The 15,138-nt window shown below is 42.5% G+C and overlaps 1 protein-coding gene across 1 annotated transcript in view; it reads right to left on the bottom strand.

Moving 5' to 3' along the window:
* Positions 1–15,138, bottom strand: part of Tmc5 (transmembrane channel-like 5) — a 79,372-nt gene that overhangs the window by 39,482 nt on the left and 24,752 nt on the right. Inside the window, exons 2-4 of the mRNA XM_013517703.1 lie at positions 13,330–14,192; positions 5,192–5,319; positions 2,646–2,735 (exon numbers count right to left, since the gene is read on the bottom strand). Coding sequence (XP_013373157.1) covers positions 2,646–2,735; positions 5,192–5,319; positions 13,330–14,117 — 1,006 coding nt within the window. The 5' untranslated portion in view covers positions 14,118–14,192. The remainder of the gene's footprint in view (positions 1–2,645; positions 2,736–5,191; positions 5,320–13,329; positions 14,193–15,138) is intronic.

Genomic DNA, 15,138 nt, shown 5'->3' with positions numbered 1-15,138 from the left:
TTACAGTATTTAAACTTTCATCTCTGTATCACCCCAGATGATAGACACTGCTGTCCGTCCACTTTCCAACATCCATTCTTTTTTCCATATACCAGAGAAACTGAATTTCCTATGCAGTCACTATACTCAGGTAAGATTTTCTCAGCTTCCTTTGCAGTTAAGGGTAGACATTAGTCTAGGGAACAAGTGGTTTCCAGGTATATGGTTTGAACAGTCTTCCATTCTTACATCTGGTAATCTAAGCAACTTTGCTGAAGATAACAATATGTAATATGACAATCACTGTTAATTCCTATCATTTTGTTTTGAAACTCTGCATCATTTTCAATGTCCTTGCTTTGTTTTGTTTATGTCTGTGATGTTGGCATTTTGCTATTGTTCTTTTTTTACTATTCTCTTTAAAATAAAAAACAAAATAAAATGAAATGGAAAAAAAAATAAAAAGGGAGAAAGATGTCAGGAACCTTGGCCCTTGAGAGCATCTTGAGGGCTGCTGTAAACTTTGGACTTCCTCCCTCCACTCTTTTCATTACATAAGACAAATAAACCTGAATATTGCAAAGCTATTGCTCTGTTTCAGGGCCAGACACCTGAACACAACTCCTGCCCAATAAACCTAACTCAGACATCACTTTGTTTATTTAATTGTTGGAAAAACCGAGGGGCAGAGACATGACTGACACTTCCTGTTGTTGATCACATTCCCATTAAATGGCAGGACTAAAAAAGCAGAAATCCTGACCTAACTGCAGCCATTTTTTCAGTGAAGCTGCAGCCATTCTGTCCTCTGCCACTGAACTCAGCTAAATCATATGATGTCATCAAATTAAAACTGTGAATGTGCTAAACACAACCTTGCTACATACAACTATGCTCCACAACATACCCATTGCACCATGGCCTTCAGCTAAAGCTTACCTAGTTTGTGTAACTTCTGTTTGCCACCCTATAAAAAAAGAAACTCTCTGTAATCAGTGCCTCAGACTCTGGTGATTATTCCTCTGGAGTCTGTTGGCATTAATAAAATTTCCTTTCTTCTCCTGAGCTCCTGGCTACTGTTGACTCAATTTTCCCACAACACTAGAACTCAAGAACTCCTCTCAGAAATGATAGTTATCAGACTATCATTGACTGCAGATCGAACACCTTAAACAGAGTATAATTTACTTCTCACAATCACCCTACGAACTAGGCACTAGCGTCAACCTCATTTTATAGCTAAAACTCAGACTCCACAAAGTAATTTTCCTAAGTTCACAGAATCAGCAAGTAGTAAAAGTAGGAGTCCAACCCAGGTCTGAATTCAAGGTAGGTTAGCACTTCGTTGTGGCCCCTTCCTGAAACAAGAGATTGATGTCTCATTCACTCAACTATAAACAAATATTTATGAGTGCCCACTATGTGTGAGGATGGCATAACCCGTTCAAGTGACACTTTATTATGAAACTATTCATCAATTAGTTTTATGTGGTTTGAAAATAAAAACCAGTGCAAGATAAAACAGCAAAGAAATTCAGGTCCTCTACTTCCTTACTTCTCTCTGCCTTTGGGGGACTCCATCTCAAACCTCATGCTGGCTGGCTGGAGTGGTCTTATGAAGGTTAAAGCCATTTCCTTTCCTTGATTGTTAAAGCCAATCTTGTCTCTTACAATAAAAATGTGTGGTTCCAGTGCCTATGCTCTAAACAGAGTGGGCAGAGTCTTTCCCTGGCATCGAGGGACAAACCAGGGAGAAAGGAGGGCCTTTCAAGGAGGTGGCCACGCTGACCAGTTTCTATGTGGGGCCAATGGCCTGATTCTGATACAGATGGAGAAGGTCAAGTTTATAGAGAAGCTGAGTCAAGCAGAGCTGGGAAATGGATGGAAAGCACACAAGTCCAAGTGGTACTGAGCCCTTACTTCACAGTCTGAGGCCCTGATTTCTCTAACTCCTTCAACAATTTAATCCACCAAGTATCTCTAAAATACCTACCACATGCAGGTTACTGTATGAGGAGCTGGAAGCAGTTTACTTTAGGTTCTGTAAGTTTCTTTTTTTTTTTTGTCTGTTTGTTTTTTGTTTTTTTCCGGTACCAGGAATCGAACTCACGACCTTGTGCTTGCCAGGCAGGCGCTTTGCCGCTGAGCTAAACCCCCAGTCCCAAGTTCTTTAAGTTTCTCCCATACCCTTCCCACCAAAAGAGCCAATGAACGTCCTGGGGCTAATGTGCATTTGAATTGAGTTTCTATCACTTGCAACCAGAGGATTCCTAATGAAGACACCTTGATATCTAGAAAAGAAACCTGCTGTTTGAAATAAAACTCCAAGGGTTGGTGGTGTATATCAGGGGTAAGAGAAAGTGCTTACCATGTGCAAGGCCCAGGATCCATTCCCCAGCACCAAGAAGGAAGGAAGGAAGGAAGGAAGGAAGGAAGGAAGGAAGGAAGGAAGGAAGGAGGAAAGGAGGGAGGAAGGGAGGGAAGGAAGGAAGGAGAGAGGGAGGGAAGGAGGGGAAAGAAAAAGACAAGACTCCACTATGAGAAATGAAACAAATGATGCATCCAATACCACACCAGATGCCAAGAGGATATGGCAATATCCGGGTTTCCTTGAATATGTTTCTTTACTAGCGCTGGTTTTGGGATTGCAGACCACTGAGCCTTACCTTGGGGTGACTTGTGCCAATCACATTCAGATAGCAGTAGGTTTCCATTAGCACGGAGAGGGCTATTTTCACCCATAAAAGCAGGGTTCACTGGAATGAAGAGTGGGGAGAAACTGCCAGTCAGTCTCAGGACCCTAGGTACTAGTGAGCACATAATGGTTATTGTGTGCTAATAATGGCTACTAACACCAAGATCTTGCCTTTGAGGTTCTAACAGACCCAGGATTAAGATCTTGGGTAGAAAAAAGAACAAAAATCAAAAACAATGTCATTAAGTATTACCAATTTGGATCAATGGTTTTCATTTGACTATAAGTCATGAATAAAAATAATTCCTACACTGAGATACAAGGCACACCTATACTTATGTAACTTAGGTGAAAAATAAGTTTCAGAAAACAATACTTTGACTACAGAAACTTCATTTTGATATATTCTTACCCTTTTTCACTTTACTTTTATTTATTTATTTATTTTTTGGTACGGGAATTGAACTCAGGATCTTTTTTTCACTTTACTTTTATTTATTTATTTTTTGGTACGGGAATTGAACTCAGGATCTTTTTTTCACTTTACTTTTATTTATTTATTTATTTATTTATTTGGTACGGGACTCGAACTCAGTGCCTGCTTTGCCAGGCAGGCACTTGTGCCGCTGAGCTATATCCCCAGCCCTTCACTTTACTTTTAATTTTCATCTTAATTATTTTTGAAAATAATTAAGTTCTAGTTTAAAAAGTTCATTTCTCAACTTGTTTTTGTTTGTTTGTTTGTTTTTCCTCCGGTACCAGGAATCAAATTCATGACCTTGCGCTTGCCAGGCAGGCACTGTGCCACTGAGCTAAATCCCCAGCCCTTCCAACTTGTTAATGAGTTACAATTCAGAGTCTGAAAAGTACTTTTGTAGATGAATAACAAAGGTTCCTTCCAGCTCTAGCATTTTATGATGACAGATGAATAAACTTAAAATATGGCATGACTGCCTTAGGGACATTTCTTTTTGAACCTCAGTTGTACCATGTGCTAAGGCAAAGGAGCTGTGACTACCTAGAAGGTAGATGTACAGATTAAGTGGGATAATAAAAGTAAAATGCCCAGCAGTCTCAGCACAGAAAACAGTTAAAGCCTATCCATATTATTCATGCAATTTACACTAGGGTGGGGTAGGTAGATTTATCAGTCTTTTCATTATCAATTCCCAAAGGTTTTCATAGATCTATTTATGAACTCTAGGTATATCTGTACTTTATATAAAAAGAGGAAGGTTGTTTTCTGGCTTTTCAAGAACAATCTCTTTCCCCATCTTTGGGTTTGCTATTGCCTTCTACTGAGAATGTAAGGATAAAGGTTTAGAATATCTTTGGGTTGACCAACTGACATTAGGCTCCCAAATGAATTGTAGTTTACATACAAATGTTTAACAATCAGTGTTTTTCATTATGATAGTTTGACTTACAATTTTTGTACTTTATGATGGTGGAAAGTAATATGCATTCAATAGAAACTAGACTTCCAAAATTTGAATTTTGAGGGGTATGTAGCTTAGTAGTAGTGAAAGTAGTGAAAGGGAAAGACTATACCAGAAAAATTGTTCTTTTTATTCTTTGTTCTTTTTGAAACTGCCTAGCTCTGCAACTGCTTCATGGCTCTATAATTACTTTCTAATTGGACATCTTTAGGAGGTACTAGATTAAAGGTGCCCATAAGCATTCCTTATGCCCCCAAAAGTGATTTTGTTTGCCCACTCAATGCTCTAAATTTTTAAAAATTATTTTGGAGCGCATGAAATTCAAGAAGTGCTCTAGTTTAGGCATAGTATGATGTGTCCTCCAGAAGTTCATGTGCTGGGGTCTTGATCTTCATTGTGGTCATGTTTATGTTGTGGGACCTTTAAGAGGCACGGCCTAGAGAACACAATTAGGTCATTGGGGTGCTGTCTTCAGAAGGAATTAATGCTGGTCTCACAAAGCAAATTTGCTCTCCCAAGAGTGGGTTCTTATAAAGCAAGGCCGCCCATGTGCTTGGTCCTTCTGCACATGGCTGGTTTTCCTTCCTGCTTTCTGCTTCTCTGCCATGATGTGATGCAGTCAAGTCTCACCAGAGGCCAAACAGATGGGGCCACCTGATCTTGCACTGTGAGCTACATAAGCCTCATTTTCTTTACAGAATGCCCAGTCTCAGGAGGTATTTTGTTATAGCAACAGAAAATGGACTCATACAGAAGACTTCAAAAATTTTTTCTGACTTCTTTTGAGAACTCTTAGCGTTTTACTACACTGAGTCCACATAACCACAGTGGGCCACCTCTGCCATGTAAGGCAGACACAGGGCACACAGGCTCCCATTTTCCACATGCCTTACCTGGCTCGCTTTGACCACCAGCTACACCTGGCTTCCCTAGACACTGACTTGTCAACTCTTGTATTTAAAGAAGGTGTTTGAAGGGGAAGCAATAAGCCATTTCTTCTATTGCTATGGCTACTTAACCTCTGAATCCACTGGATTTTGCTTTCTTTTAGGACATCATCTTCTTAACACATGCTTACCATAGCCATTTCCAGGATCACCTGGTAGAGAGTGGCCATATGGATTTGCCATCTCCACTGATGTCATTTCAATGCTTTCAGGGTAATCTTCATTCTCTCCTCCAAGGATGCCCAAGGGCCCACTACCCCTGCAATGAAATGAGAGTTGGACTGAAGATGTTCTGCTTAGCACCCTAAAATCCCAAACTGATGGGTCACCATTCACCCAGGGGTGTGGTAAGGACAGCCATTCAACAATCTATCCATCTTCTCATCCATTCCACAAATGCTGGCTGAATGTCAACCATGTGTTAGGCGTGGGCAAGATACAAAGATAGACATAGGTATTTGCCCCAGGAAACTCCCAACACAATCTGGTATAGTTCTGGTGTTATGGGTGTTATTTTTGAGACAGGGTCTTGGGAACAGCTGAAGCTGGAAAGTAATTATACATGCAGGATGAAGCCAGATCGAGAACACAGGAGCTCCTTGAAGCATGTAAACAAACCGTTGTAGCTTGTTAACTGATTGCTAGGCAGAGAGGCTGAAGTTAACCTTTCGAGGGTGTCAGAGAAATGCTCTACTGTTCTTGGGCAGTTCCCCTGCTCTGCTCAGGAGAGAGAGGATCTCCACCTGATACCAGCTTTTTGTCTCTTGTCTATTTTTTCCTCATTCTCACTGCCGTTCCTTCCCAGGGTACAGCAAAAACCCAGTGGATCTGTACAGGGCTCACTAGGCAGTTCAGGCTGGCCTCAAATTCCCAGCAGTCCACCTGCCTCACCCTCCCAAGTGCTGAGATTATAGGACTGCACCATCATACTCAGCAGGCCGAGCTTCTTAGACACAGCAAAGGGTGAGTATAATACTGGTAGAAGCTGAGGGATATCAGAAGATGCGCCCAAGGTATTTAGAGGAAGGAGAGAGAATGCTGGCTGGAAGTTTTTGGGGAAATGGTAAAGAGACACCTGAGAGGAAATTGGCAGAAAATTCATATATAGTTGAGGGATGGCATCGCAAGGGTAAGGAACGGCAAAGTAAAGATTTGAGGCCAGATAGTATGGAATAAAGGAAATGTTATAAAAATTGATTAACCTGCAGCAATGATTTTCAATTCTACATATACTGGTTCCCAGGCACCATACCAGACAATTAAATCAGAAGTTCTGAAGGTTGGGCCCAGGCATCTGTATAACTTTTATTTTTAATGTTTCCCAGGTGGTAAAGTAATTCAAAGGATTGGCGAAATTCAAGAATCACTGAGTGTAGGGTTGAGGCAGGGAGGGGACAGGAAAGCCAGATGAATCAGGCCTGTCCTGGGCTGGCACCTGATGTCAGCAGTGTCTCCTCATTCATGAAGTGATGTGGCCTTTCTCCCACAAGTAATGGGAACACACAGAAAATGAAAACAAGAAGAATGACGGGAGCAAAGGGGTTTCTTGGAATGATGATGCAAGAAATGAGCAATAAGATGAAGGAGGGCATTTTGACCTGATTCCCTTAATCCCACTTTTCAGGCGCAAAAGACATTTTAACTGTTGCATGCCCAAATCCTATACAGTTGTTCTCATAGATAAATACAGGGCTTTGATTTTCATCAAATTCATAGCTATGACTAGTAGAAATACTAAATGCTCAGTAAGACTCATGTCAGTTAAAGTTTCACATGGAGATAGGGGTGTAGCTCAGTAGTAAAGCACTTGTCTAGCACATGCAAGGCCCAGCTTGGATCCCCAGGACTGCAAAATTTTTTTAAATTAGTAAAATAACACGTGGTAAAACATGTTACAGATTTAAAAACTGACTAAAGAAATACATCTTGTGAACATGAACACTGAAAAACTTCACCCAGGAAAAATAAATTTGGTAGAAGCAAGTCACCCAAACTAATGCTATAAATAATCAGACCTGCACAGGGTAAACTTGGTTGACAAAAAGTTAAAATACTCCAGTCACAATTTAGATCTACGGAATTAAACCAGTAGAAATTGAGCTTGATATTTAAAAATAACTTTAAAGAAGTTCTGACAGTGGCAAAAATAAAATCTGATGAAAATAACAATGCCAAATATCAAAAGAATCAAATAGAGCAATGTTCACATGAAAAGTAATTGCTTCTGGAAACAGTACTTTTTGTAAAATAAAAATGAAAGTGGAAAAAATCAGAAGTAGCTCAAACATCTTGTATAAAAAACAAATTGAGAAGGACTGGGGATACTGCAAACATTGAGCATGTGCAAAGCCATGGGTTTTGTCCTTATCACAACCGAAAGAAAAAACAATGAAGAGTTAAATTCAACGGAATTAGATTTTCAATATTTTCTTGACGAAATCCATTACTATTGACGTGATTGTGGTTAAAATATTTGGATTCATGGCTATCAAGTCAGAGCCCTAATCTCACCGGCATTGTAGTGAGGTCAAAAACAGAGGTCAGCTACTGTGTTCCCTTACAGTAGTCCAGTCATGCTGAAGAGCGTATTATTTTCCTACTTCTACTTGGCCCAGACTCTGCAAAGCACGTTTCTTTTTCTACCTTTAATAGATGTAAAACCTTGCTACCTTTTGCGCTTGTCGGACCAATTTTTCACTCAAAACAGAAGGAACCCAGGAGCTACTTTTTGAAGGAGATCCCGGGATCCCCAAGTCTAGTAACATACTCGGCAGAACCAGCCAGGGACGTAAGGCCCTTTTGGGCAATACTTTTTCTGTTTGTTTCTCTCTCTAAAATCTATGACTCGATGATTATTTCCACTCCCCCGCCCCAGGCTGGAGAACTCAAGGTTTCTCATGGTGCTGGGAGCAGTTTCCTAGTGGTTCTGCCATGCCGGAGGAACGAGGGGACGTGCATGGCCTCTGTGTTTTTCCCAGCCAGTGAGAGGCCCGTGGGTTCACCGCCAGTTTATCTCCGCCTTTATTTCTTCCCTTTCCTGTTTAAGTCAGTACAGAGATTCCAGAAAGGCTGCTATTAACCGAGTAGCCGAGCAGATCCTTCAGGGTCAATGTGTGGGACCTGGCGTGTAGTTTGCCTTCTTGTCCTTTTGTTTCTGTTCTCAGCAATACTTTGCTGAGCTTCCCTACTCTTCTGGGGAAAGTGGCTATTGGCAAATCATCTGCTGCTTGAGTAGGTGCCTGTCCTAGTTTACTCCTTTTTGTGATCCAAGTCTCATCTGTTATTTTCCCTTACATGGCCTTTTATCTCTGAGTATCACTCGTGAGTCACTTTCTCGGGGCCTTGTTTCACCCCAGTCCACCTTTCTGTCATATTCAGTGGCCATTTTCATTCATCCCGTGGCTCAGCCACATAGATTTTGCTATGTTTGTCAGCCATTTTAGTTGGTCATATGGGGGACCACATGGTTCTACCATGCTTGTTTGCCATTTTCTTTGCCTTTTTTTTTTCAACTGGCCTCATGATGTTCAGGAAATCTCAAGGTTGAAGCTGAGAGCTAAGCCACAAACTTGGAGGAAGGTATGGACTCCTCCCCTTTTCTCCTTTGAATTGGGTTAGATCTTTTTCTTGTTTTTCCTAACAGAAATTCAGGTAATTTAGGAACATGTGCTTGGGGCCTGAGTGGAACAAAGGAACAGTAAGTAAAGCTCAACTCAAGTGGCTGTGAGTATGCAAAAGCAGAGCCATCCTGGTTCTTAGAACTTTTTAAGCATTTTAAAAAGTGGTTTCTATTATCAGGGTGAATATGAGGGCTACTGTTCTCAAGTGGTTCCACCCTGATCTCTTAAATGTGTACTGTTTCTCAAGTGGCTAAAGGAGTCCCTGGACAGGGGGCCTGATCTCATGTGAGTTTCTAAGAGGGCCGCTAGAGGGCTCCATTGTTCTTCATGAGGAGTTAGAGGGCTCTTCTCTAGGAAGACACCAGCGCCACTCCAGCTTCCAGCAGAGACACCTGTTTAGTAAGTACCTGAGTCTCACAAGAGATGCTTTGTGGACATGATGGGTCTCCTCTTTCTGCATGGGACACCTTAAGGACCCAGGCCTCACTGTCTCTCTCTCTCTCTCTAGGCCGTGAGAAACACCCTGAAGATTCCAGCCACCTTGCCATTAGGCTGTATCCTTAAAACCTGACAGGTAGCTAGTTGTCCCTGAAGGTAGCTAGTTGGAGCCCCAGGGGCTCCACCCTTCTCTGTAGTGTTTGGGTCCAGTATGAACTAGGAAACAGCAAGAGAAGGGTACAGAATGACAGTCTAAATTACACTAGCGCTCTTCAACTTGTTCTATTTTTTTGCAAAAGGCAAGGAAAATGGTGTGAAACCCCTTTTGTTCAGGTTTTTATGGTTCTCCATCTCTAGAAAGGCCCAAGAACCATTTAAAGAGCTCTTCAAAGGAAAAAACTGATATCGCTGATATCTTGTCCTCAGATGCCCACCTGTCTCTTGGGGATATGGGTCTTTCCCATCTGTTTCCACTACAGGCTAGTGCTCCAGAGAGACCCAGTGTTTTTAAAGATGATCCAATTGCTGGACATGGCCTTTTCTGTGTTCCACAGTTGGGATCTAGATGAGGATAAAAGGAAAAGGGCTGAGGAGAAAATAGGATAGACCAAAATTATGGCTGTCCCAATTGGCAGTGCTTTAAGCACATCCAAGTTGTCCAAGGGAAAACTCAGGCCCAAATAAGAACTGCTAAAAAATAAACAAAACAAACAAAAACTGGACACTGGGTACATGATTGTATCAACTCACCACCCGGGCAGGCCCTGCTCTGTGGCCCAGGTGGTCAATGTGTCTAATTTATGGCACTGGAGGATTAACTGTCCCCACACCCAGAAAGGAGCTAAGCCAACCAAAAATCTCATTTCCCACTCTGATGAAGTCTGAAGGGGCCCAGGGCAACCTGTAATGAATGTATCATCCACAGATATCTCCATCTTCTGCAGGAAACCCTGGGTAACCCTGGATGTCATGAGTAAGTACTTCGGTTCCTTTGGTTTCTGTTTTAGCTTCTTTCTCTAAAAACTAAAAACTCTCCTCTAGATCTAATTGGGATCAAGGAGCACCTTAGTCAGAGCTTTTTTTACTCTTGCTCTGACATGTCACTTCAAAGGCCAAATGTTCAAGCTTGAGTTTTTAATTGTCCCCCAGTGACCTATTCCCTTACTAATGAAAGATTTACTAGCAAAATTGGCAGCATTTCTCCAAATCTAGCAAAGGCCAAAAAGGATTTTGCCTATTGAGATTGTGCCAACACATGCTTCTTGGACACCTCTGAGGTTACTATAAAAATTTGCACTACTCTTAATCCCGCCTCTTTGGTACCTACAAGCTCAGAAGTTAGTCACTGTTGTGAAGAGGTGATTTCCCAGGCCTATGCAGGCAGACAAGACATCAGTGACCTGCCTCTCCAAACCCTGAAGAGGTGTGGTTCATTGAAGTAGGGAGCAGCTGAAGCTGGAAATTGACCACATGTATGATGGCAAGGCAAGCCCTGTTTGAGAACAAACAGAACCGGAGGCAAGCCATGTGAACAAGCTGCCTCAGTCCAGAGAACATCAAGCCCTAGACAACCTAAGCAATGGACATGTGACAGCAAACGACTATGACAGTTGAGCAGTTCTTTTCCTCTCATCCAGAGAAAGGGTTCCATCTGACCTCAGCTGTATATTTTCTCTTATCTTTACTTCTTCATCTTCTCATCATCTTTCCCCCGGCTCCCCGGGGAACTTTGAGAGCCTCTCGGGCCTTGGCACGTTGATAGAAGTAGCTTTGTCCAAGAAGGACATTGAAAGTTAGGTCACGTAGCTGTCAGTTCAGAACAGGTCACTGAAGACAAACCCTTCCCCCAGGGATCTCTGCTCAAAAAACAAAACAAAAGAAAAACAAAAAACCAGACCATATAGCCCTTACTCAGGCATTGATACTAAGCCAAATATATCTTTCTTGTGCAACATGCCCATCGAACAATTTGGAAAAAAGAAGCTTGCTAACTAATAAACAATCATCTATACAAAGCACAAGCAGGAAATCCTACAACAACTCTTAAAGGCAGTCTATCTTCCCAAGCAGGTGACTCATTCATTGCAAGAGACCCCAAAGAGACACAGCTAAAGTTTCTTTGGGAAATCAAAATGCCAGCAGAGAGGCAAGAAGGGTAGCCTAACAGCCCTTCAAGACCCTAGTCCTTTTTCCCAGTGCTTGAGAAACTGTTAAATTGGTCCTCCCACAAGGGACACAATGACAACAAGCTATAAAAACCCTATATAGGAAATGGGCACTTGAATTTTCACAGGACTGAGACCAGAAGAGACCACCAGACAGGTCTGCAAAACTTGTCTACTAACCTTGCCAAGCTCAGATCAGCTCCTTCTTTGTTATAACCTGTACAGAGGGGAGGGACATACCCTAGGGAGGACTGGCAATTATATAGACAGCTCTGCCTGAAGTATATGAAGACAAAGATCTCCCAAGAGAAGAAAGCTACTCCTGTGTACTTCTGGAAGACCTGGGGCTCCTCTTTCAAAACCAAAACTCCAGTACTGTTCTAGGTACAGATACGGAGAGTCACTAATGACCCTAATTCACATCTTAAAACAGGGACCTGCACTGAGATCCAGCTTTTAATTAGATCCATAATGTGGGTAATTTTAAAAAAATATATAGTTGAGGCTACATAGTTCAGCTACATAGTTCAGCTACATAGTTCAGGCTGTACTTAAACTCACTACATAGCTCTGACAGGCCTTGAATTCTCAGTGATCCTCCTGCCTCAGGCTCCCAAGTACTGGGATTATGGGATGCACCATCACGCCTAGCTTCAAAGTGAGTAATCTTACTAAGGCTACTGCTATCAGACTCTCCATAATTTATCTAACATCCTTCTTTGCCATTCTTTCCCCTCTACAGACAGCAAGAAAATCTGACCTGCTCCTTTTCATACTTGGGCTCTACATCCCCAAACTGTTATCACTCTCTTGACAAATTCATCAAACTTTCTCCCTTTGAACAGGCAGCTCAGTAGCTACTAACTCTCTCTGTTGTCTTCTGACAGATTCTTTTTATCCAGTGTAGCTATTGGTAGCCTGTCTCTGGCTTGAGAGATGCCTCCCTCAGCTTATTCCTTTTTGTGCTCAGTCTCATCATAATTTCCCCCTAGATGGCCTTTTATCTCTGGGAATCATTAGTGAGTAGCTTTTTCAGGGCCTTGTTTCATCCCAGCCCACCCCAGTCCATCTACCTGCCATATTCACCAGTCATGTGGCCATTTTGGTTCATCACTGGCCACAATGCCCCAAGGTAGTTGGAAGGCCCATAATCCCCAGTGGGTAGGGCCTACAACCCCTTCCAGCGGGAAGTAGCCCTGTGTGAAGATAGGTACCTCCACTCCCTCAGCATCCCAAAGGATTATTGGGGCTGAGTGTGGCACGGCATGCGGTAATCCCAGCACTTGGAAGGCTGAGGCAGGAGGATAGCTGCAAGTTCAAGGCCAGTCTGGGCTACATAGTGAGTTCAAGGTCAAGATGAACTGCATATTGAAACCTTGTCTCAAAAAGCTGAAAAAAAAGAATTATTGGGATATGTGTCTCTCAGAGGGAAAGGAGGCAGAAGATTAGAGTGTGGTTTGCAAAATGGGCATGACTTGTTCATTGAAAAGTTTCAGGACACATGTGAAGAACAGTTCCCAAAGCCATGCATGTGGACTTCTCCTTGGAACACAAGCAATTTGGGACAGTACAAGCTAGACCCAATGTCAGCCTGAGAAATAGGAGACACAAAAAGACAGTTGCCCTTGAGCTCTGGGTTACTGTGCTCTTTCACAGAAGTCTGCTCTCATGCAGTAGAGTGTACTTTTATCCTACCTTCATTTGACCTAAACTTGTTCTGCAGAGCACATTTCTTTTCCTACCTTTAATAAATATAAAACCTTGCTACCTTTAGAAAAATAGTGAGAGTCTAGATGTGTTACAAGGATCAGAAAAAGATGTAAGAGAATGAAGAGGTAAAAGATTATGTTCAGGTAAGGGCTTTGCACCATAGACTGGGAGTCTATGGCCCATGTGAAGACCATTGATAGGTCTGAGAACTTCACCATAATGCCAGGTCATGGGACCATCACATCTGTCCTCAATCAAAACCACACAAACTAAGTTCCATTGACTTAGTGACATAGAATTTAGTTCCTATCAATGAAAGGATACACCTGCACTTACCACCTAGTCATTTTCCGCGTCTCAGAAGAGCTGTATCCATGACCATCCTTAGCACCTGGGTAATCAGGTTTCCCCCAAAGGTTTAGAGAATTCTGATGGTCCACAGAACCAGGATAGTCTGGTTCCCCAAAAGAGTGGAAAAAGTTGGGTTGATTCTCAGCACCTGGGTAGTCAGGCTGTCCCAGAGAGTCTGTGTATGGACTGATTCTGGAACCAGCATAACCTAGATTCCTTCTAGAGCCTGCATGGTTAAAATTGGCTCTGTGGCCAGGATGGTTAGAGTTGCCTTCAGCTCCAGGGTAGTCTGCTTCTTCCAAGATTCCAAAACGATCTAGCTTTGTTCTGGCATCTGTATAATTTCCACTGACTCTGGAATCTGCAAAATCAGGATCTCTCTGAGATCCAGGAGACTCTGGTTCTCTGGGTGAACCTAAGTGGGGTGGATTGCTCTGGGATTCAGTATAATCAGGCTCTGGCAGGGACCTGTGATAGTCTGGGTCTGTCCTGGAATCTGCAGAATAGGGATTATTCCTGGTGCGGGGATAATCTGGAGTACTTGGAGATTCAGGATAATCTGGTTCTGCTAGAGACCTAGGGAAGTCTAGATTTGTTCTGGAGCCTACAGAGTGTGCATTGCTCCTGGTGCTGGGATAGTCTGGATTGTTCAGAGAACCTGGAAAATCTAGATAATCCTGAGTTTTCAAATACTCCTTATGGTCCTGAGGCCTTGAATAGTCAGGGTAATCTTCATCCCTCGCATAGCTGTTACTCCTGTAGTAGGCAGACATGCTGGTACAGGTTATTTACTCCAGAGTGTTATGACCTCCCCGCGTGTGCAGTCACTGGAGGAACTTTTCATTGATCTGAAAAACAGAAAGGATGGAAAAGGTGAGATTTTTCTCTTTTTCCCTTCCAGGAGTTGCTAGTTATCTTGCATTATCTGGTCTCTTCTCTCACAGCGGGAAACACAGCTCCCAAAATAAACACCATGTTTCCCACCCTCCCTTGTGCATACACAGGGGAATGGGAGCGGTTGGGGATGAGTGGAAGCAATACATACAACAACCAGGTTGTGTCTTTGAAAGAAAGGCATTATTTTTCCCTGTCCCAGTCTTTTCCCTCCGCGGGCTGGGTTGCAGACCCAGTCACCAGCTCGGGCCATGCAAACAAAGGCAGTGCTCTGTGCCATGGGAGAGAGCCTGCGTTGCCAGTGACTTCACGGGGCAGACCCGCCAAATCAGTGAAAGACAATTATGGAAGACAGAACCAGCTTTTAAAAATCTTCTTTAAACTATTGTTTGCAGGGGGGTTGTTTGCTAGATGCAGCAAAGTTATATCTTAAACAATACACTGGCTTGCTCGGGGGAGAGGGCAATGAATCAAAGGGTTAGAAGGAACAGGAACTTTGTGAGTAATTTTATCGCATGTGTGTTTCTAGGGTTCAAAGCATACATTAGAAAGGGTGCAATGGAGGAAGACTAATCTATAAGGACTGGAGGACTCAGGGAGGGAGAAGTTGCTATGACCCTTTCCAGTGCGAATAGAGGACTTTATGAGTTCATGAGTTCTAATCAACATATGCAACATACTTCCCCGTTAGAAGTAATGTGGCTTTACTTTCTAGCTGTGCGGTATACCTATTTTTTATTTTAAATGAAAAATAACAATAAAACAGAGTTTGAAAACAGGTTATTAGGAGAGTTACAATAACTAATACAAGGGGCTGGGGATTTAGCTCAGCGGCAAAGCGCCTGCCTGGCAAGTGCAAGGTCCTGAGTTCGGTTCCCGGTACCGGAGAAAAACCAAAAA

This window comes from Chinchilla lanigera, unplaced genomic scaffold, assembly GCF_000276665.1.
Source record: "Chinchilla lanigera isolate Chin_1 unplaced genomic scaffold, ChiLan1.0 scaffold00041, whole genome shotgun sequence".
NCBI lineage: Eukaryota > Metazoa > Chordata > Mammalia > Rodentia > Chinchillidae > Chinchilla > Chinchilla lanigera.
Note: the sequence above shows the minus strand (reverse complement) of the source record. Positions and strands in the feature narration are given on the sequence as shown.